The sequence below is a fragment of the Phoca vitulina genome, unplaced genomic scaffold, assembly GCF_004348235.1.
Source record: "Phoca vitulina isolate PV1807 unplaced genomic scaffold, GSC_HSeal_1.0 scaffold81, whole genome shotgun sequence".
Lineage (NCBI taxonomy): Eukaryota > Metazoa > Chordata > Mammalia > Carnivora > Phocidae > Phoca > Phoca vitulina.
The window spans coordinates 5,607,277-5,627,521 of NW_022589784.1; the positions used below are offsets into that span (position 1 = coordinate 5,607,277).

Consider the following 20,245-nt stretch of genomic DNA (forward strand, 5'->3'; position numbering starts at 1 on the left):
GGCACTTTTCACCTCTGGCCTCATGTGGTGGGTGCAAACCAGGGGCTCCCCTTCGTTCCTCAGCTGCCTGCCCTCCCACTGCATGCAGGTGCCCACCACAGAGGGTTGAATAGACTCCGAGAGGACAGGGCCAGCCCCAGAACAGGGTGTGCAGAGATCCTACCCCATGCAGCTCCAGGCCCCAGAAGGCCTGGCCTGGGCACGATGGTGCAGAGCTACTCCCTGGCACCTGGGGAAACTTGGCCTCCTCCGAGCTCCCTCCTGCAGCGGCCCATCTGCGGGTCCTCTTGGTGGGTCTTCCTTCAGCTGCCCCAGCCTGTGCATCCACACCTGGCCTACCTCCCGGGCCTGGTGGCCTGGTCCCACTCCACCCAGCAGCCACTTCTGGGCCATTCCCCAGCTCGTTTCATTCAGCTGCTCTGGCCACCTTTCATTTCCTGGAACACACCAAAGTCTCCTCTGCCTCCCAGACTTGGCACTTGCTCTTCTGTCTGGACTGCTTGCCCCAGCCATCCCAAGGTCTTGCTGCAATCATCAGCTCCTCACAGGGCACTCCTGACCGCTCTGTCGACTGTGGGCCTGTCCATCAGTCCCTCTCACACCACAGCGGAGATTGTCCTCATTGTACCTGGGCAGCGGTTTTGTTCATTGGTTTCTTACTGCTTTGTCATCCAACTTGCCCACTGGAATGTGACATTCATTGAGGCACAAACTGTCCTTCATGATCATCATCGAACCCCCTGGTCAGCCTGGCATGGGGCCTGACACATGGTAGGTGCTCAGTTAATATTTGTCGACTCATTGATGAGAACCGGAGGGGGAGCAAGCCTGGGAAAGGAGGCAGTGGCCGTCTGGGGGCATGTGACTTCCTGGGTGACATTGGCAGGTGCGGGCACATGGTGGTTGAGGAGGCCACCCAGGAAGAATGTATGACTGAGACAGGAGCCAAAGGTGGAACCTTGGGGGCCATCTCGATGGGATGGGTAGAAGACTAGGAGCTTGAGGAGGGACCGTTGGGGAGAAAGAAAACCTGGCATTGTCATCACATCCTGGAGGAGGAGGCACCTGTCTGTGGGGCAGCACCTGACAGTTGTGGCCTCGGTGAGGGCAGTGCTGGAAGTCTGCAGCGACCACCCTGGGAGCCCGGCCAGGGCCACCGAGCACCGGGGAGGTGAGGAATCAGGAAGTGGGGCTGGGTAGGACCCATGTTTGCATGCTGCCAGGAGCCAGCTGAGGCTGAGACACAGGAGCGCGGCCTGGGCACGCGTCTTCATCAGCGTCTGGTGTTCCCTGGCAGGGCTTAGGCCATCTGCGCAGCTGGCAAAGGTGACAGGTGGTCCAGGACTGGGATTGGCCTTGCAGGAAGAGCAGAAAGACGAAGACCTGAGCGTGTGTCGACCAAAGAGGCAGAGGAGGCCCTCTGGGGGCCGGGCCAATGGGCTTCCTGGCCTGGGCACGGTGACAGATGGGCAGAGCAGGATTGGAGAGCAGGTGTTTGGGAGTAGAAATCCCAGCAAGCCTGTAGTTTGGTCAGGAATCCATACCACGGACCTTCTGTATTCTCAGCTTTAACATTTGTAGTCTGGACCGTTAGCAAGGGCCCTAAAGTTCCCAGCCTGGAGCTGACTGTAGTCGTTGCCCTCTTTTCTGAACTTCTGAGTCTGACTCTCCTGCCAGATGGGCCCCGGCCCCCCAGCCCTGCTGCTCTGGGGTCCTCACTGCCCATGGTTTAGGAGCAAAGTCTCTCAGACCTGTGGAGTTTCGTTAGAAGTTTGGGTTTGGGGGCACCTGGGTGGCTTAGTCGGTTAAGCATCCGACTCTTGATTTCAGCTCAGGTCATGATCTCAGGGTCCTGAGATCGAGCCCTGCATTGGGCTCCGAGCTCAGTACGGAGTCTGCTTGTCCCTCTCCGTGCCCCCTGCTTGCTGTCATGTATTTGCTCTCTTTCTCTCAAATAATAAATAAAATCTTTAAAAAAAAGAAGAAGAAGAAGAAATTTGGGTGTGGAGGGTCAGGTTTGGGTTTTGTTTCTTTAAAAAAGAAAGTGGCCCATGCAGAACTGCAGATAGTTTGTGTAGCTACTCTGCCCTGAAGGAGGGAGAGTATATCTCCACAAGGCACTCCTTTGGTATGGGCGGTGCACTGACTTCCTTCCAGAGCCTACAGTTTGGGGGGAGGGGTGACCTGACAGTGGAGAAACCTGGCAAACCCACGGCCTCGGCCAGGGGATCCAGGCCAGCATTAGCAGTGTAAGTCAGGGTGACAGCACACACACCCCCCATAGGATATCAGGAGGGCACTTTACTCTGGGCTCTTCCTCACAAAACCCAACACCCCAGCCTTATCATGGAAAAACATCTGACGAACCCAAGCTGCAGGAGATTCTACAAAATTCCTGACCAGTCCTCCTTGAAACTCTCAAGGTCATCAAAAACAAGGAAAGTCCGAGAAGCTGTCCCAGCCAAGAGCAGCCTAAGGAGATGTGACGACTACATGTCCTGTGGGATCCTGGATGGCCTCCTGGGACAGAAAGGGCCGTTGGGGGAAAACTAAGGCAATCTGAATCAAGGGTGGACTATGGTTAACTAGCAACGTATCAGTCCTGGTTCCTGAATTGTAACAAATGTCCCATTCTGGTGTAAGATGTTACCAACAGGGGAAATGGGGTGTAGGGTCTATGGAAATTCTATTATCTTTGTAACTTTAAATCTAAAAAAATAAAGGGGGTTGTTTTTGTTTTTGTTTTAAGAAAGTGCAAAACTGGGTTAGACTCTGCTGGGTTCCATATCTCATTATCTCCCAGAGAGCCTGGGTTCATCTGGCACCCAGGGACCTCTGCCTCATGTGGCTGAAGGCCTGGTGTTTTTTACCTGCCTGTTGTCACCCTCCAGCAACCGGAGGAATGGAGCGAAGCTCACCGCTCTATCTCTGTGCCCAGAGCAGTGCCCAGCACTCAGTGGCTGTCCCCTAGCATGGCACGTGGATGGGTAAGGGTGGGCATGTTGGTTCTCTTCTCTGGGCCTCCTCCTGCCCCTGCTGTAGTGAAAGGACAAAGCTCCTTCTGCTCGGCCCCTCAGCCTTTGCTTCTCTCTGGGCCTCCTGGGAACCCACCTCCCTTCCCCTCTTAGGCTGAGTCCCTCCCGTGGCATGCTGTTGGTGGTCACTCTCATCACTTGAATGTATCACCAAGAAGAGGTGGGGACACCTACCTGTAACCCTGGATGTCTTTATATAACCTGTACTGCCCCCCCCCACCCCAGACTTCAGCTGCTGCTGCCAAGGGGAACCCCGGATGCTTGACCGGGGCTGTGAAGGCAGGCGCTTGGCTGGCCTGGGACTTCTCTCAGCTCCAGCTTCTCCCCGAGCTCCCTGTCGTCTGCTTTGTAGTTGAGTTGTAGGTTTGGGAAAGTGAGGGACCCAACACTGGGTGGCACCAGAGCCCAGCAAGCCTTCCCACTCTGGGGCTCAAGTGGTGGAGAAACACCTGGATGCAGACAGCCGGTCACCATTCGGCCCTCCCCGCCTGCCTGTCTTGACCAGTTGTGACTGCCCTCTCCTTGCCCTTGGAGCCCCCACATCTCAGCCGGCAGATGGTGGGACTGATCATCATCATTGCTTTGGTGATGGCGTCTTCAGGGTGCCATTAGTAACACAGTGTTTCTTCCTTTTTTTTAAAGATTTTATTTATTTATTTGAGAGAGAGTGCGTGCACAGAAGCAGAGGGGGAACGAGAGGGAAAGGGAGATAATCCCACGCAGACTCCGTGCTGAGCATGGAGCCCAAAGTAGGGCTTGACGTGGGGCTCAGTCTCACGACCCTGAGATCATGACCTGAGTTGAAATCAAGAGTTGGACGCTTAACTGACTGAGCCATCCAAGCACCCTACATAGTGTTTCTTTTTAAACAGCCCTTTTTAGGGGTGCCTGGGTGGCTCAGTCGTTGGGCGTCTGCCTTCAGCTCAGGTCATGATCCCAGGGTCCTGGGATCGAGCCCTGCATCGGGCCACTGCTCGGCAGGAGGCCTGCTCCTCCCTCTCCCACTCTCCCTGCTTGTGTTCCCTCTTTCACTATGTCTCTTTCTGTCAAATAAATAAAATCTTTAAAAAAAAAATGAAAAAAACCAGCCTATTAAAAAAAAAAAAAATTAACAAAGGTAACATTTGTTCATTGTAGAAAATTTACAAGTTTGCCAAAAGGTGTAACAAAAAACCAGTATAGATCGTGACCACCGGTCTCTGAGCCCACTTCCCAGAGGCCATGGCTTTTTGCAACCTCGTCCTCCTGAGCCCAGTTGGTCATCGTCCTGTTCACCATCCCTGGCTCTCGGCCGGTTGACCATTGTGCACGTGTTCTCCCACACAGGGCACAGCTTGGGCTACGGCTTTGTGAACTACGTGACTGCCAAGGATGCGGAGAGAGCGATCAACACCCTGAATGGCCTGCGGCTCCAGTCAAAAACCATTAAGGTAAAGAGCTGCCATCGCCACCTTGGCCCTGGCCTGGGTGAGCGACCTCCCCTTACCTCACCCGGCTGAGGGGTCTCCCCTTACTTCATCATCACTCTTGAGGGGACCACTCCTCAGAGCCCTGGTGCTTTGGGGGCGTCTGATGGAGCTGAAGCAGTGCCTGTCAGACACGTGTTGGGCAGGGACCGCCCTGGACCATGCTGGTTCCTCTCAGCCACCTCAGCTCTACGAGCAAAGGGACGGTCACCAGGAAGGGCACTTACGTGAGGGCAGTCCCCTCCCGGGCCCAGGGTGTGCCGTCCTCGTGCCGAGCAAGTGTTTGTGCAGCCTCGCCCTCCCTGCCCCATCCCAGCTGGGTCACTCATCCATCCGGCAGGTGTTTACGGAGCCCCTGCTGGGTGTCAGACAGAGAACAGATGAGTTCTCTGCCTTCGTGGCGGGGCCTGTGTGTGTATACGTGCACGTGCACACACATGTTCAGATCATACCCCAAAGATCTGAAAGTCACGCGTGGCAGAGGTAGAGGGCCGGGGGACGTTCTGTGGGGTGGCTTCGTATTGACCAGTGGCTTGAGCGAAGCAAGGAGCCGGGCAGCGCAGCCGGCTGGGGGGATCGGGGGGGAGGGGGTGACTCAGGCTGAACGCCACCACAGTCACTCCCAATTCAAGGGCTGTGGCAGCTTCCTGGGAGGAGTTGGCAAGTCCTCCAGGCCTCACAGGATGGCTTCGTGTTCTTCTCAGCCTGCTCTCACTTACCACCCCCTCCTTTTCTCAGCCCCAAGCCCTGCCTCCTCCCCATCCCCATCCCCAAGTGTCTGTTTGCAGGCTTCTGTGATCCTGGGCAGCTCCAGACCCAATCTGGGACTAACTTTGTGTGTTCCTGACCTTTACTCCCTACTGAGCCCTCCTTTAGAATATGTGTCCTCCCATTGCCCCAGACTGGTCCGTTGACCTAGCTTCCTGCGGCAACTTGGCAGGCACCGTGCCTGCCTGCATGGTCTCCCTCGACAGGAAGCCACTCGGAATGAGACTGCCCTCTCTCAGCCTTTGGTGGACCTGCCAGATCCTCCCACCCCATCTCCCATCACTCTGATTCATGTGGGTGCCCACAAAGGTCCCTCTTGGGACCTCTACCATGGCTGGGCTTCCCAAGCTCCCCTGGGCATCAGAACCATGTGGGGTGCTTGTATAATAAAGGTTCCCAGGGTTGCAGCTTGGGCCTCCCAAGTCACACTTCGGGGTGGCCCTGGGAGCCCGTATTCCCATCTGCTAGGGGAGTCTTACAGTCTGGCTGTTGAGGGCGCTGTTCCGTGTCTGCTGTTGAACTGTTCATGATATGGATTGCTCAGTGGTTTAATCATCCCCAGACCCACGGAAACACTCCTCAGCAGACTTCCTGGGCCTGTGTGCACATAGACCCTATCGTGTGCTCCCTGAGGACAGGAGCGCAGCCCACGTATCTCTGTGGCTAGCTCAGACTCTGAGAGGGGCCTTCCCCTGTGGGGGCTGATGAAGGAAACCACATATTACGGCCTTTCCACATGTCAGGTTACTGGTTCCTCTCCACCAGCTCCAGGTTGTTTATTCTCAGCCCAAAGCTCCCAGTCTGTTAGGAATTATTTTCTGCATTTAGAAAATGTTTGCAGATGCCAGGAGAGCAGACAGTTATTCAAATAGATGCAGAAAATTCATCGTTATACAACAAGTATGTTCTAGGGGCCACGTCCTCTGCCTGGTGCTGGGTTCCATGGCCCACGGCTGCCCTCAGATAGCCCACTTGTTAACACAGATGTTAATTCTGAGACCACTATCTGATCGTACCTGGGATGGCCTTCTCCCAACTTGGGGAGCACCAGAGAGGTTCCCTCAAGAAAGTCAGAGTTGAGATCTGGGGGATGAGGAGTTAGGGGTAGTGAGGGCCAGGGTGGGGACACGGGGGGGTCCTCGGCAGAGGTGTCTGCAGGGGCCAAAGTATGCCTCTTGTGGTGGGGCAGAAGGCAAGGGTGGCCACGCTGGAGGAGACTCAGTGGCCGGCACGTTGTGGCAACTGCAGGTTATCCCCAAGGTTGAAGCCCCACTTCTCACCACGAAGGCAGGACCTTTCCAAAGGCTCATCTGCCCCCCAGGCTCTGAGGTCCCGCACCCCACAGCTCACCTGGCTGTGCCCTGGACCTCACCAGCGTTCGCTCTGTCCCCTTTGGTTCTAATGTCATTCGTTGATCCGAGTAGGGAGTGAGGAGTCTCCCTGTCCCTGTGCCCTGTAACAACAGCACAGGCAACCCCAGTGAGGGGGCGTGTGCGGAGGCGACAGGCTGAGTGGGGCACAGGCGCCAGTCCTGTGTCATTTCCTGGCCAACACCTGTCGAGGGCTTATAGTGGGCCAGGTCCTTCCTTACCTTGTCTCCGTTTTCCTCACCACAGCCTGGGAGAGATGATCCCCAATTTAGGCTTGAAGAAGCTGATGTTTCGAGTAGTGACAGGTCTCCCAAGGTCCAGAGGTAGAGAGGGGCAAAGCCAGGGTTTGAAACAGGTGCTGTGGCTCTGGGCGCTTGACACCCCACTGCCAGGCCACTGCCAGCTTCCCCGGCTCAGCGTGGGAGATAAACACCGGGAACCAGAACGGTATGCTCTGACGAGCTGTGAACAGAGCCCGGGAGACGGCGGTGCAGGTAGGCAGGCGTTAGTAGTAGTAACAGCAACTGCTTTTGTCCCCTCGTTCAGCGGTGGCTCGCTGCCTGCTTGCTGTCCACCTGCATCTGTCCTAGGTGCTGGGGATACCACAGCAAACACGAAAGTTTTGCCCTCATCGAGTGTTCTACACGGTTAAATACGTAAGAGGGAGAGTATGTCAGATCAAGATGCATGCAGTGGAGAAACTTCCCCAGGGGAGGGGGGCTGGGCACTGCTTGTGGGCGGAGGGGCTCCATGGCCAATCAGGTGGTCGGGGAAGTGGAGTTTCTCAGGGCTGCCACCACAAAGCACCACAAATGGTGTTTGTGTGGTTGGGGAGGGTCAAACAACTGAAATTTGTTCTCACGGTTCTGGAGGCCGTAAGTCCGAGATCAAGGTGTGGGCAGGTTGGTTCCTTCCTGGGCCGTGAGGGAGAATCCATCCCGGGTGCTCCCCTGGCTTGGGGGTCGCTGGCCATCTCTGGCGCTTCTGGGCTCAGGGAAGCCTCACCCGGACGTCTGCCTTCATCTTCACATGGCATTGAGCCTGTGTGCGTCTCTGGCCAGTCTCCTCCTTTTTGCTGAGGACGCAGTTATTGGGTTTGAGGCCCACCCTGCTCTGGTGTGACCTCATCTTCATGAATGACATCTGCGACGACCCTCTTTCCCAATAAGGTCACATTCTGCAGTGCTGGGGGTTAGCACTGCGACATATGAATGTGTTCAGCCCTTCGTAGGAAGGTTTCTGGAGAACGTGACAGGAAAAGATCTGCGTGGGGCGAAGGAGCCGGTGATACCGAGAGCTGAGGAAAGAGGTTCTGGACCTTGTGTCATGGAGCTTACCGGGTGCTAGGTGTTCTGTGCAGTCTCCTTGGATGCTGACCTGACTCTGAACTTGATAGTGGTTGAAGAGAAGGAAAGCTACGGTGGTTGCCATGGGCCCTGAAGAACCTGTTGTTGAAAGGAGTCGAAGCGCGTTTGGCCGTCAAAGGCATCTTCCCTCTGGGACTTCATCAGGGGACGATCATAGTCCGTACCAACCTCCACGCCGCTTCACCGGGGCCAGGGTCTTGGTTTGGAGATGCTCTTTGCCACTGTGTCCTTCATTAAAAGCCAGGGGCAGAGCCCAGATGCAGCCCCATCCAGGCAAATCTGCAAAGGCCAGACCAGACAGTTCTGGGAGGCACTCCCTGTGGACCCAGCACAGAGCAGCCAGAGTCCTGGCAGGCCTGCCTTCCCCTTTTAGCCCTCCTGCCCGAAACAACGCCACTGCCTGGGGCCTTTGGTAAAATGGGACAGCCATCTGGCAAGGGTTTGAATGGGGGTGGGTTCTGCAGGCTGGTTGATGCAGACCCGGAGAGTTTAGGCCCAGATATGTAAGAGAGCGTTGACGCACCATTCTTTGGAAGTCGAGGAGTGTGACCAAGCTCCAGTGAACTGGCCAGCCACCACCTCAGTGGGGAAGGGTGCTGGGGAGTCCCTGCAGGCCAGGGTGGCCTCTATCTCAGGGGACAATGCCACGTCTGCCCCAGGCCTTGGATGCATCACTGAGTGACCACAGCGTTCCTGTACTGTAGGCCTAACCAAGGTGCCTCGGGCCTGGACACAGCACAGGGAAACTTCCAGGAAATGTGCAGCTTGTGCAGCACTACTTGCTTGGAGGGCACCAGCCCCTGACGGGACCTGGTGCCCTGGGGCATCCTTCTAGTCAGGGCCACTTGTGTTTCATTCTCATCTGACGTCCAGCCTCCATGATCCTTGGCGCCTCTGGGCGGGGAAGCTGGGCTCTGACCACACACACGATTTCTCTCTCCTTCTCCATTGCCTGCTGGACTGCTTTCTGCTCTGCTGGCAAAGGTTGTGTCTGTCGTCCCCTCTTAGGGCATGACGTGGGTTCGGAGTCAGCAAGCACATGAAGGAAGGGGTGCGTGTGTGCTCGGCCCGAGGAACCACACCTGTGCCCCTCCTGGCAGGCCTGAGCGTTGTGGTGAAAACACACCTGTTGTGTGTGGCCTCGTGCTGCCCAGTGACACCTGAAAGGTTGTGTCTGCTACTGGGTTATGGTTTCAGGCTCCTTGTCCTCTCAGCTTTGTGACCCTCAGCACATTATTTGGCATAGGTCCAAGTCCCCCACCCTTCCAGAGCCCCCTTCCCAGTTTCCTCATTTCCCAGCCTCCTAACTCGTTCAGACTCGGTCCTGACACTCAGGTGTGATCAAGGCCCTTGTCTCCAGGCCTCCCCTTTGCAGACAGAGGGGCCCTGTCCCAGCTGCTCCTTCCCAACAGGGGTGTGGCCTCAGTCCCATCCCTCCTCCTGGCCAGCCACGGTGGTGGCCCTGACCTGGGAAAGCATGAAGGGCCTGCCTGGCCGCTGGCCCCTGAAGCCTCCCCACTCCAGGGCACACACAGACCACTTTATCGAAGCCGCTGCAGAAGTTCCTTGCAGGCTTTCTTCAGTTTTACAAAACAAAGACCCAAAACAAAGACCCATGGAGTCATTTAATATCGAACACTCGAGTGTTGGACTGCAGGCTCCCCCAGCAGCCCTGAGTCGCCTCTGGGCTCCGGTGGCAAGTTGGCCTGCAGGTAGGTGGGTGGCGCCCTTCCGGTGGCGCCCAGCTCTAGAGCCACTGCCCTTCGAAGGCTCCTCGCAGGCAGCACTGGGTCCTGTCCCCAGGCTGCTCACTGTCAGAGAGGGTGCGGCCACGGTAGGAGAGACAGCTGGGTTGAGTGGTGGCCCTGTCTGCTGCCAGCTGTGGGCCCTCAGTCTCTTGGCTTTGAGAACTTGGAATACGTCTGCCTCCCCGTGGAGTGTAAAATCTAGGCGAGAAAATGCTAGGGGGTGTCCATCTGGCTCGCTGCTCGGCCCAGGTGAGCTGCTCGCACGTACCGCCGCAGGTAATGAGTGTTGGCATGGTTTCTCACCAGAAGGGTGGCTTTTTCTTGCCTGAAAAGTTAACCCCACCCCCCGATGCTTTGGCCGCACACCTGCCCTAACCGCAGAAAGTGGTTTTATCTTCAAGGTGTCGTATGCTCGCCCGAGCTCAGAGGTCATCAAAGACGCCAACCTGTACATCAGTGGGCTCCCGCGGACCATGACCCAGAAGGACGTGGAGGACATGTTCTCTCGGTTTGGGCGAATCATCAACTCCCGGGTCCTTGTGGATCAGACCACAGGTACAGTGGGTGGCCCGGATGCGGGCTGCGGGTCTCCTCTCGGCGGGGGCCAGAGTTTCCAGGAAGACAGGCTGCTGCTTGAGTTTCGGGGCCATAGTTATTCCCCTGGGGAGGACAGAATCCAAATGAGAAGACCTTGGCTTTTGTTTTACGAGGCTGGAGAGGTAAAAATGGTAGTAAAACCGCCCCTGTGTTAGGCCAGCATGTTATGGTGAAAATACCAAGTGATCCTGGCCCCTTCCTTCAAGCACCCAAATGTCCCGGCCTGGCTTGTGAATGGGTTGGAAAGGCCACCGGTCAATCATTCACTGCTGCTCTTCTTGCAGGCACGTGGTGTGCAGTGTGGGACAGTCTTCACTCACGATCCAGAGTTCCCACTTTTCACTGAGCCACAGGGTGGCTCTTTCTGAGGATCCGGTCTCCAGTCTCCATGATTTGGATGCCCGTTCCCCCCTGCCCTCCCCTCCTTGGGTAGCACATTCAAAGCTCAGAGAGCTCAAGGCAGTAATTCCCCTCCCTGACGATCCTGGCCCCTTCACCAGCCCCTCTTAGGTCGTTTCAGCCCAGGAGCTTAGCAGCGTGGGCTCTGGGCTTTGCCGGAGGCAGTGAGGCACAGCCGAGCTGAGGACGCCCCCGCCCCCGGGGAGCAGCCCTGTGCAGGAGGCTGGTGCCGGTCCTTACCGTGCAGCCTAGGGACTGGAGTCGGGACGTCCGCTGCCCAGCCCTGTGCGTGGCGCTGTGTGGGGAGCGGTGAGCTTGGGCCGTGCCTGCTTTAAGACCCTCGGTTCTATTCCCTCCACGAGTGGGAACCTGCTGACACACTGGCAAGGAAGATTTTTGCTCGTGGAGCTCAACAAAGCCATTGGAATTCTCTGCGGTTGATTTTCATGTTCTTCCAACACAGTGTGTTCACCACCCCCTTGGCTGTGGTATTAAAGCAAACCCTGGGTAGTTTGGTCACAGGAAGTCCTAATTCCGAGGTGACCTCCCTTCCAAGAGACCAGCAGCACCCCCAGGAGATCCCAGAGAGCAGGTGGGCTGGGCCTTCCTGGCCTGTGACAGGTGGGGGTGGAGGTGTGCACACATTTTCCTGTGTCCCCCTGAGCTGTGTGCTTTGGGGTAGGTGGCCTGGCCACCTGCCCTCCCTTCCCCCACCCCCTCTGTGGAAGCTTAGCTCCTCATATGCTGGCCCTGCTGCCTGGGCTGTAGTGCTAGGCTAAGGCCTGGCCTGGAGAGGAGTGGACAGGTTGGGTCCCAGGGCCGGAGGGGGAGGAGGGCCTTCTGGAGTGTGGTCCACACATGCAGCTCACTGGCATTTCACAGGAGCTCTGGGTAGCCCTGTGCCTGGTGCAGACACCTGCTCTGACACCAGGCTATGCTGGAGGAACTAGGACCCCACCACGGCCTCTGTTCTGCACCTTTGCCGTGGGGTAGGGGTGGGATGGGGTGGGGTAAGGATCCCATTTACTCGGTATCAAGCCCCCCTGATCTGCACCAGGACAGTTTCCTGTGGTCCCTAAAGCTCCCCTTTTACCTTCAAGTGCCAGTTGAGAGAGAACAATCCAGTCGGCTGGTCTGTGCACGTGTTTATCCCCAGGCCCACCTGTGTGGGCTGCCTGGGGACCTGGATGGCATGACCGTGCTGGCCCACGTTCTGCTTCCATGGCCCTCCTTTTCCTCATGCCACACGTCCTGCTTTGCCTCTGCTCGTCTCTGTCCAGCCCAGCATGACTGAGCGGAGCTGGCTCTCTCCAAGAACACCCCTGCCCCGGCCACCTGGCTTTCCCCAGGGGCTCCTGCCACCCTGAGAGAGGTCACTTCCGCAGACAGTTCCCTTCAGCCATTTGTGGGCCATTTTGTCTCCTTTTCCTCTGTAAGACTGCTGTCTCTTGGGGGGGGGACCTCAGGATTGGAGGGCTCCAGGCTCGGCTGTGAATTCAGTGTGGCATCCATGGGAGCTTCACTCTCTCGCATTCATCCCACAAGCCTCTGCCGCTTCAGAGGAGGGGACTGTCTTCAGAATCCTTGCGAAGGGTGGGGGGGAGGGAGCCCCCTGTGCACAGTCCTGCCCTAGCCCAGGCTGTTGCATTGGAGAGTTAGAAAGGTGAGCCCCCAGGACTGTAGGTTTCCATTGCCTCCTCTACTCCAGAGGGGGCCACCCAGCGGGGCTTCTCTGCCGGCACCCAGGGAGCCCCGAGGGGCCGGAGCAGAGAACAGTGTGGTTGGCAGGTTTGCGTGTCCAGTTGGCCTCCATGTGATGGGCCTTGTAGCACGGAAGGCAGGGGGCAGCTCTCTTGAGAAAGCTTAACCTTCTTTGTTGACAGAACTTAATTTTTAAATTTTCTTTGCCTTCTTACCCAGTTTAATTGTGAACTTTATAGTTTACTCATTTGGAAATCGTGCCTTTCATTGATATCTGCTCTTGATTCTGAAAACACTAGAGGAAAAAAACCAGCACAGGGCCCCCTTCAAAAGGTGTATGTTCATCAGATCATTTAGTGAACGTGTTTTCCCTTACACTAACTTTCTCTTTCTTGGGTTCTCTTCATTTCACTTGGGCAGTTTCCATTTGAAAGTCATTTTACAAAACTGAACAGGGAAACCACAGCTGCACACACATTCACTCTCTGCGTGATGGCAAGGTCCTTAGCTGTAGAACGGAACCGGCTCCCTGAAGGCGGCTTTCTGCAGGAGCCAGCCAGCTACGGCTGTCGGTCATGTTGGCCTAAGGGTGACTCTCCATCCAGGCGTCCGGCTGTCAAAGCTGCCGTTCATGCTGTTCAGCCAATAAAAACAGTGTATGTTGAGTGTGTGGTTTTAGGTGCTCCTTCTGAACTGAAACTGGAAAATGAGCTCAGACTCTAGAATTTTCTTGGTACACGTGTGAATTGCCGGGTCTGTTCTCACTAATTCAGTGTTTCTGGCTGTGTGAATTTTAAATTTATATTTCAACAGTCATGGAGCCAAGGTGGAGGCGGCCTTGGGGCCCCTAGGAGCAGCTGTGTGGTCTCCCGGGGTGCTGTGCTGGGGGGCCGCCAGGAGGGGGAGTTTCCCGGTTGGAAGAGCTGGGGTGTGTGCTTTCAGACTCACCGTGGAGTGTCCACGGTATGTTACAGCTGTAAACAAAGAATCCTTGGCCCGAGGGTCCCTGGCTGCTGTCTGGTTGCTCGAATGGGGCCCAAGTGGTGCATCCAAGGCAGGCATGGGATTCTAAGCCCAGAGTGGGCAACTGTGCCTCTCAGTGACACTTGTCACTTCGGCATCCCCCTGGCATATCTGAGTCTCTCTGTGCCCCTCTGTGGCCTTTGGGCCAGTGGGGAGACCCTCACCCTGTGCCCATTGTGGGGCAGTTGGTGGGACTCTGTGGGAAGGGGTGAGGAAAGGTGCGGGAAGTGGGAGCTGCCTGGGGGACATCTGGTGTGCTCACGTAGCTGGTGGCCTGGGCTGTCCTGCTTTTTAATAATTGTCATTCACTGCATGCTGAAGGCCTTTGTCTGGAGAAGAAAATGCGACTTCAGACAGGCTGTGACTGGCAGTCGAGATGAGTGTCTGGGATAGGGCTGTCTACCAGTCCCTCCCCCCATCCCCCACTACCACCCCAGTACACATCCATGACTCCTGCCATGACATCACACTCCGACTGGCCCTTGGCTGTCCCCTCTCCACTGCACTTTGACCTTCACACTCGACCCCCTTTTTCTTCTCCCCAGAGAAGGAGCCAGTCCTCTTCTACAGCTCCACATTCCCTCACCCCAACCACACCCCATTTGTCAAGTTCTGCACTGCAGGGGACAGTTCTCATTCCTCCCAGGCCTAGAATGTAGACGGATCAGGGTGGAGCATGGCTGAGCCCCCTTCTGCCCGGTTTGCTAAGTCTAACACTCATTCCAGACCAGACACCGCCTTTAGCAGTTGCGCCTTGGATCTCAGGCAGCCTGGTCCCGGTCCACATTCTTGCTCTGTCGAGAGATTGGGTTACGTCAGGGACCCAAGGCTTGACTTCAGCTGGCTCGGTCTAGGTAGCAAGAGACAGTGCCTTCCCGAGGCAGCTGGAGGCCAGGACAGGGGGCCCTGGGCCTTCCCATGCAGGAGCAGGACGGTTGTGGAGTGGGCCCGAGGCAGGGACCTTAGAATGCAGCATCCAAAAGGTGAGTGAGGTGAGGGCAGGAGCAAAGGGCTGCGGGGTGAGGCTTGTTTACTAGGACTCCGTGCCCTCTGGGGATGACGGGGAAGGAGACAGCCTGCAAAGGACCCACCATCACTCCTTGTTCACAGCGGCCACTCCCGGGACCTGCTGGCAGGACAGGTGGGGCGGGTGGGGCAGCGCGGAGTGCAGGGAGGGCCCCCTCAGACCTGACCTCGTCGCCCGCCTGCCCTGCTTCTCGGCCCGGCCGCTCACCTGCACTTCCATGGGCACCTGGCGTGGAAGGAGCGATGGCGGGTGGCGTCTCTTCCCACATGGCTTGTTTTGAGAAAGAGGTTTGAGTGTCTGTTTGGGAGATCTGTCAGCAGGATATCGTTCGGCAGAGACTAGCTGCTGCTGCAGCTCAGAAGGAATTCTGAAACGTTAATCTTTTATCGGTCAATGTTTTTTTAAATTCATTCATTTCCGTATATAGGTTTAATTTTTGTTTGCCTCATGAAGGTAGCATCCGATTTGAAGCACAGCAGACTGACTGACTTGACTTTTGCTTTTCAGTTTTAAAAATCATTGCTTTTCCCCCCCTAACTCCGTTTCTGTTGGTTTGTTAAAAAGGTTTGTCCAGAGGGGTTGCGTTTATCCGGTTTGACAAACGGTCGGAGGCAGAAGAGGCAATTACCAGTTTCAATGGTCATAAACCCCCAGGTTCCTCCGAGCCCATTACAGTGAAGTTTGCAGCTAACCCCAACCAGAACAAAAACGTGGCGCTGCTCTCCCAGCTGTACCACTCGCCCGCCAGACGGTTCGGAGGCCCCGTTCACCACCAGGCGCAGAGATTCAGGTGGGTCGGGAGGCGGCGCTCTCACCAACCCAGCTCTGCTCCCCGAGGCCCACTGGGCCCGTGAGGCTGGTCGGAGTCACTGCGTGTCTCCAGGCCCCCACCTCCATCAGAAGGTATCTGTGGGAAAGGATGGTTTGTTTCCATCCGAGTCTCGTCAGAAGTGGAACCAGAAAGGTGGTTTGGTCTCCAGCCAGTCCCGGGGAGGGGAGAGTGCACAGCACTCCAGGGTACGGCGTCTGGTGACCTGAGCGGGGCTGTGAGTGTAAAAGCGGGAAGACGCAGCCTCAGGCGTGCAGAGGTGAGAGCTTTCCCGCTCCCCAGCGTGCAGGGAGCCCTTGCTCCTCCACCTCCCCATGGGTTTGTTTGGATCTCCAAATATCACATGGCTTCTGATTAAAAGCCCCGTCCGGGAAGCAAACGGTTTTCCGACATTGCTTCATCTTTCCAGACTGAAAATGACTCCAGTTGCCAGGATCTTGTAGAACAGACAATGAGAGTCCGCAGCTTGGGCTCCCAAGTCGGGGGTGTCCCGTCTCATAAGTAGCGGCAGTCCCGATGGACGGGCCCCTTGGTTTTGTTTTTGTCGAAACCTGTAGCAGTGGCATGAGGGTTTATCTCAGGTAGGTTAGGGACCTTTTTCTCTATGACTTCGCAGGTTTCCCATCTTTGTTTTAAGCGGTGAGGTTGGGTAAAACCCTGCTCGTCGGCGCAGAGGCCATTTGGGGAGGCACTATTTTCAGCACGTAGTAATGCAGAGTTCTCAACTCGGCTCAGGTTCCAAAGCTGGCCTTCCCTCGTTGGCTTTTCTAGTTTAAGGACAAAGGGAGGGGCAGTGTCTTGGGGCGGAAGTGAGCTCAATCCATTTTTGAAGGTCAGCGAACACAGTCTGTGTCACTGCTGATCAGGTGGGATGCATGGACAGCCGCATGCAGCGGGTTCCCAGTAACCAGCCAGCCAGGGAAGGGCGGGGAGGGGCTTTGGTCACAGGAACAAGGAACAGCAAAGAAAGAGGACCAGAGCAGCCAGAACTGCTGGCCGGGCAGGAAAAGGGGTCTCGACAACCAGAGTGGTTCACAGTGAGAAGAGCCAGAGGGCAGCATGGGTGGCCGGGGAGGTGGGAGGGAAGACCTGCCACCAGAAGGCAGACTCAGTAAGAGGAAGAGAGGCCCAGCCAGGGAGAGAGTTTGCAGCCAGGTCTTCTCACAGCAGGAAGCCTTCCAAATAAAGGAAGGTTCAGCTCTCCTTTGTACCATCAGAGAAAAGAATGGGAAGGTGGGTTTCATGGTGGTCAGGATGAAAGAAACCAACTCCAATGAGCTGGAGAAAAACCAACTAATGCTAATTAATAGGAATGAGGCATCAGGTTACTTTCAGTACAACAGGTACATGAAGATTCAGGTTAACTGTCATAACTCGGGCTCATGTTTGATTTCCCACAAAACTGGGGCAGGGGACGAGGTCCTTTTTCCAGTTTTCATTGAAAACTAGCTTGGCTTACTGTCACACAGATACAAGGGTGCTTTTTCTCACCCCCACTTCAGTGACATTGTGATCACTGTTCCAGACAGAGTCAAGTCCACTAACAAGCCAGCTGAGTCATTTAACCAACTCAGGCATCCCGGTGCAAGCTGTTTACAAGATTTTTGTACATTCAAAGCCACAGCCAGTCATGTCTTGATTCTTCCAAACCCTCATTGAAAAGAATGTCTGGATAAGCAGGCTGCACCTGGGGAGCTGGTCACTCTTGTCTCATGTCTGTCAAAAGAATGAATCTGTTGAATGGCTCTTAAAGGCACCTGCTCACCCCTGGGTCAGCACCACAGCTCAAAGCCCGATTTTATTTTAGAGCAGATCATGCTTCTTGGCCCCACGGATGCTGTATCACACTCAGATATTCTTAAACTGACCCGAAGTCCATTTTTCTGAAACCTTTAGAGGGCCATGTGGCTTCAGCAACAACTTTATCATCTCCCTTAATTCTGTTGCAATGGCCACACGTTTGTAGAAGGCTTATTTTTTATGCAACTGAAAGCATTGTTTTGGAAAGGATCCCACATTTTTGGTAGAGCTTGGTGGACTTGCAGTTCACGGCCATCACTTCTGTCCCTGGCCCTTCTGGCATGCTGTGAGCCGGCAGCGGAAGGTGGCCTGGAGCCATGGGAAGGAATTCCCGGTGCCCTGCATTGGCCCTTCGCAGGGGTGTGCTCACCTGGGACCCCTCTGACAGGGGCAATCAATCAAGATGAGGGCAGGGTACAACGTTTGGGGGCGGGGGGAAGAAAGAAAGAAAATCCCCCCCCCCCCCCCCCCGGCCACCAGCCAAACACGTACACACATACAGAGACATAGGGTGTGAAGAGTGAGTTTCCTCTAGGGAGATCTGAGGGTGTAACAACACCTAGGAGGACGTGGAGAAGCTTCCATCCTTTAAATGTGGGAAGCCCAGGAATGACTAAACAGGACCCCCCTCCCCCCAGCGATAGAAGGGCTGAAGGGAGCAGCTGGTCACCAACAGGCCATCACTCCGAGGGAAGCTGGTTGAAGCTCTGCCCCTCTGCAGGCGACAAGTGTCTCTCCTCAGGGTCAACTCTCTGCAGAGCAGGGAGCAGCCCCCCCCATTGAATTCCTGTTTGTGACTGATGGGGGTGTGCCAGCCTTGCCCGAGCCGTGCCCCCACCCCTGCATCGGCACACCAGCCTGCATGACCTTGACCTGCATGCTGTGCTCTCTGTTTGCTAGGTTCTCCCCTATGGGTGTAGATCACATGAGTGGGCTTTCTGGTGTCAATGTCCCGGGCAACGCGTCTTCGGGCTGGTGCATCTTCATCTACAACCTCGGGCAGGACGCCGATGAGGGGATCCTCTGGCAGATGTTTGGCCCCTTTGGGGCAGTCACCAATGTGAAAGTGATTCGCGACTTCAACACCAACAAGTGCAAAGGCTTTGGCTTTGTGACCATGACAAACTATGAAGAAGCCGCCATGGCCATAGCAAGTCTGAACGGCTACCGCCTGGGGGACAAAATCTTACAGGTTTCCTTCAAAACCAATAAGTCCCACAAATAACTCGCTCATGCTTTTTTTTTTTTTGTACGGAATAGATAATTAAGAGTGAAGAAGTTGAAACTTTTTTGTTAGTGTACAACTCATTTTGCGCCAATTTTCACAAGTGTTTGTCTTAGTCTAAATGAGAAGTGAAAAGGTTTTTATACTCTGGGATGCAACCGACATGTTCAAATGTTTGAAATCCCACAATGTTAGACCAATTTAAGTTTCTTAAGTTATTTCCTTTAAAATATATATTAAACAGAAATCTAAGTAGACTGCATTGACTAACCAGTCCCTCGGGACGGTGGTGAACCTGAAGCATGCTTTAACTTCTAAGACTGTCTAACACTCGTTTCATTCGGTGTCTCCACAAACTGGATATAAAAAAAAAAAAAAACTTTTTAGTTTTAGTTTTCAAACTAAAGATGTTAGACAGATGCTGAGTGTGCGTTTTCTCAACCGCTTCAACATTTTAAGCGATTTCTGCTTTGGTTGACAGGAAATTGCTTTCCCCAGCAGGTGCCATTGCCACTCCTGCTCACTCAGCCCCGGGGCTCTGCAGCGGTGCCATCCGATGGGGGGGGCGCCACCGGGGAGGGGGGCCGCACGCCGGGCCGCGCCGGGCCCTCCAGAGAAGGACACGCACAGGTTTCGCAAGCCCAGGCGCCAGTGGGAACGGACCAAAGAGTTTCAGGGAAACTCCAGTAGATTCCAGAGTCAGACCTAACTCCAGGCGCGCCTGAAGACGTGCTGCTGATCCTCTGACATCCCGAATTTCTGTGCACACGTTGCATGCACGGTGCCCCGCACACCGGGCGCTGGTGTTCCCAATCATTTCTCCACTTTTCCCAGAGCAGTTCACACAGCTCGAATGCCTAAGATCGCTCTATATTTTAAGAACACAGAAACATTTGAGCATTGTATTTCTCGCATCCCTTCTCGTGAGCGCTAGACTTGTTCCTATTTTAGTCGGATTTTGTTTTGAAACTTTGCTTTCGTATGAACACTCAGCAGAAAAGTACTTACTTCTTGCCAGTTATCTATTAACAACAAAAAAAAAAAAACAAAAAAAAACAAAAAAAAAAAAACCTTTGATTTGTAGTTTTAAAGATTAACCCTCCCAAGTTCTCTTCATAACTGCCTTGACATTCTGGGTTGTTCTGTTCTGTTAATTTTCTTTTGCTTTTTTGTGTTTTTTGTTTGTTTTTACTTTTGCATTTAAGACCATTAAATTTGATTTTGTTTTGCTCGAATTTTGTTTTGTTTTTTATTTTACCTTTTCTTTCTTTTTGGCTAGGTAAGGTCCAGACGGCCAGCATTCAGGGAGGATTTATAAAAGATCTTAAGAAACAAAGACTTGCCTCGAGACAAAGCATTTACAGGTCTGTGACGTAGGAGTGTGCAGTCACAGATGGCGTTTTTTAAAACGGGGGAGCCAGTAGGGAGAGTCTGAGAGAGAGAGAGAGAGAGTTTGAGAAGTGGCAGAGCCAGACCTCCGGGCAACTCCTCAGGAGTGTGATCTGACTTTTATAAATATCTAGCGTTTAGAGAGAATCAAAAACAGGAGAACTTAGTACCAGCAGTTTTTAGCCTTGACATAAGACTAAAACACATAACAATAGGCAGTTTTAGTTGATCGATATCATGGAATTGTGGTATTATTTATCTATTTATCTACCTACCTATTTATTTATTTATTTAAGTGGAAAAAAAATCGGGCACAGCCTTGTCCAGAGCAGGTCAGTGTTCTGAGACGCCCCCGGACCATTTGAGGCTGCCTGTCCCAGCCCCGTTTCCCTCAGACTTCGTCGAGGGGCTGCCAACTGCTTGCATTATCCTCCCCAACTTGAGATGTTGTCATGCTGTTTTCCCACCGAAGGGGCCAAGTTCATACCTTGAGGCCTTCTC

At 54.6% G+C, this 20,245-nt stretch overlaps 1 protein-coding gene across 2 annotated transcripts in view; it reads left to right on the top strand.

Annotated features, from left to right (window-relative positions):
• Positions 1–18,732, top strand: part of ELAVL1 (ELAV like RNA binding protein 1) — a 37,047-nt gene extending 18,315 nt beyond the window's left edge. For both annotated transcript variants that reach the window (XM_032394471.1, XM_032394472.1), the window contains exons 3-6: positions 4,362–4,465; positions 10,156–10,309; positions 15,066–15,291; positions 18,031–18,732. In XM_032394471.1, the coding sequence (XP_032250362.1) occupies positions 4,362–4,465; positions 10,156–10,309; positions 15,066–15,291; positions 18,031–18,355 (809 nt within the window). In that variant the 3' untranslated portion in view covers positions 18,356–18,732. The remainder of the gene's footprint in view (positions 1–4,361; positions 4,466–10,155; positions 10,310–15,065; positions 15,292–18,030) is intronic.
• Positions 18,733–20,245: the final 1,513 nt, after the last annotated feature.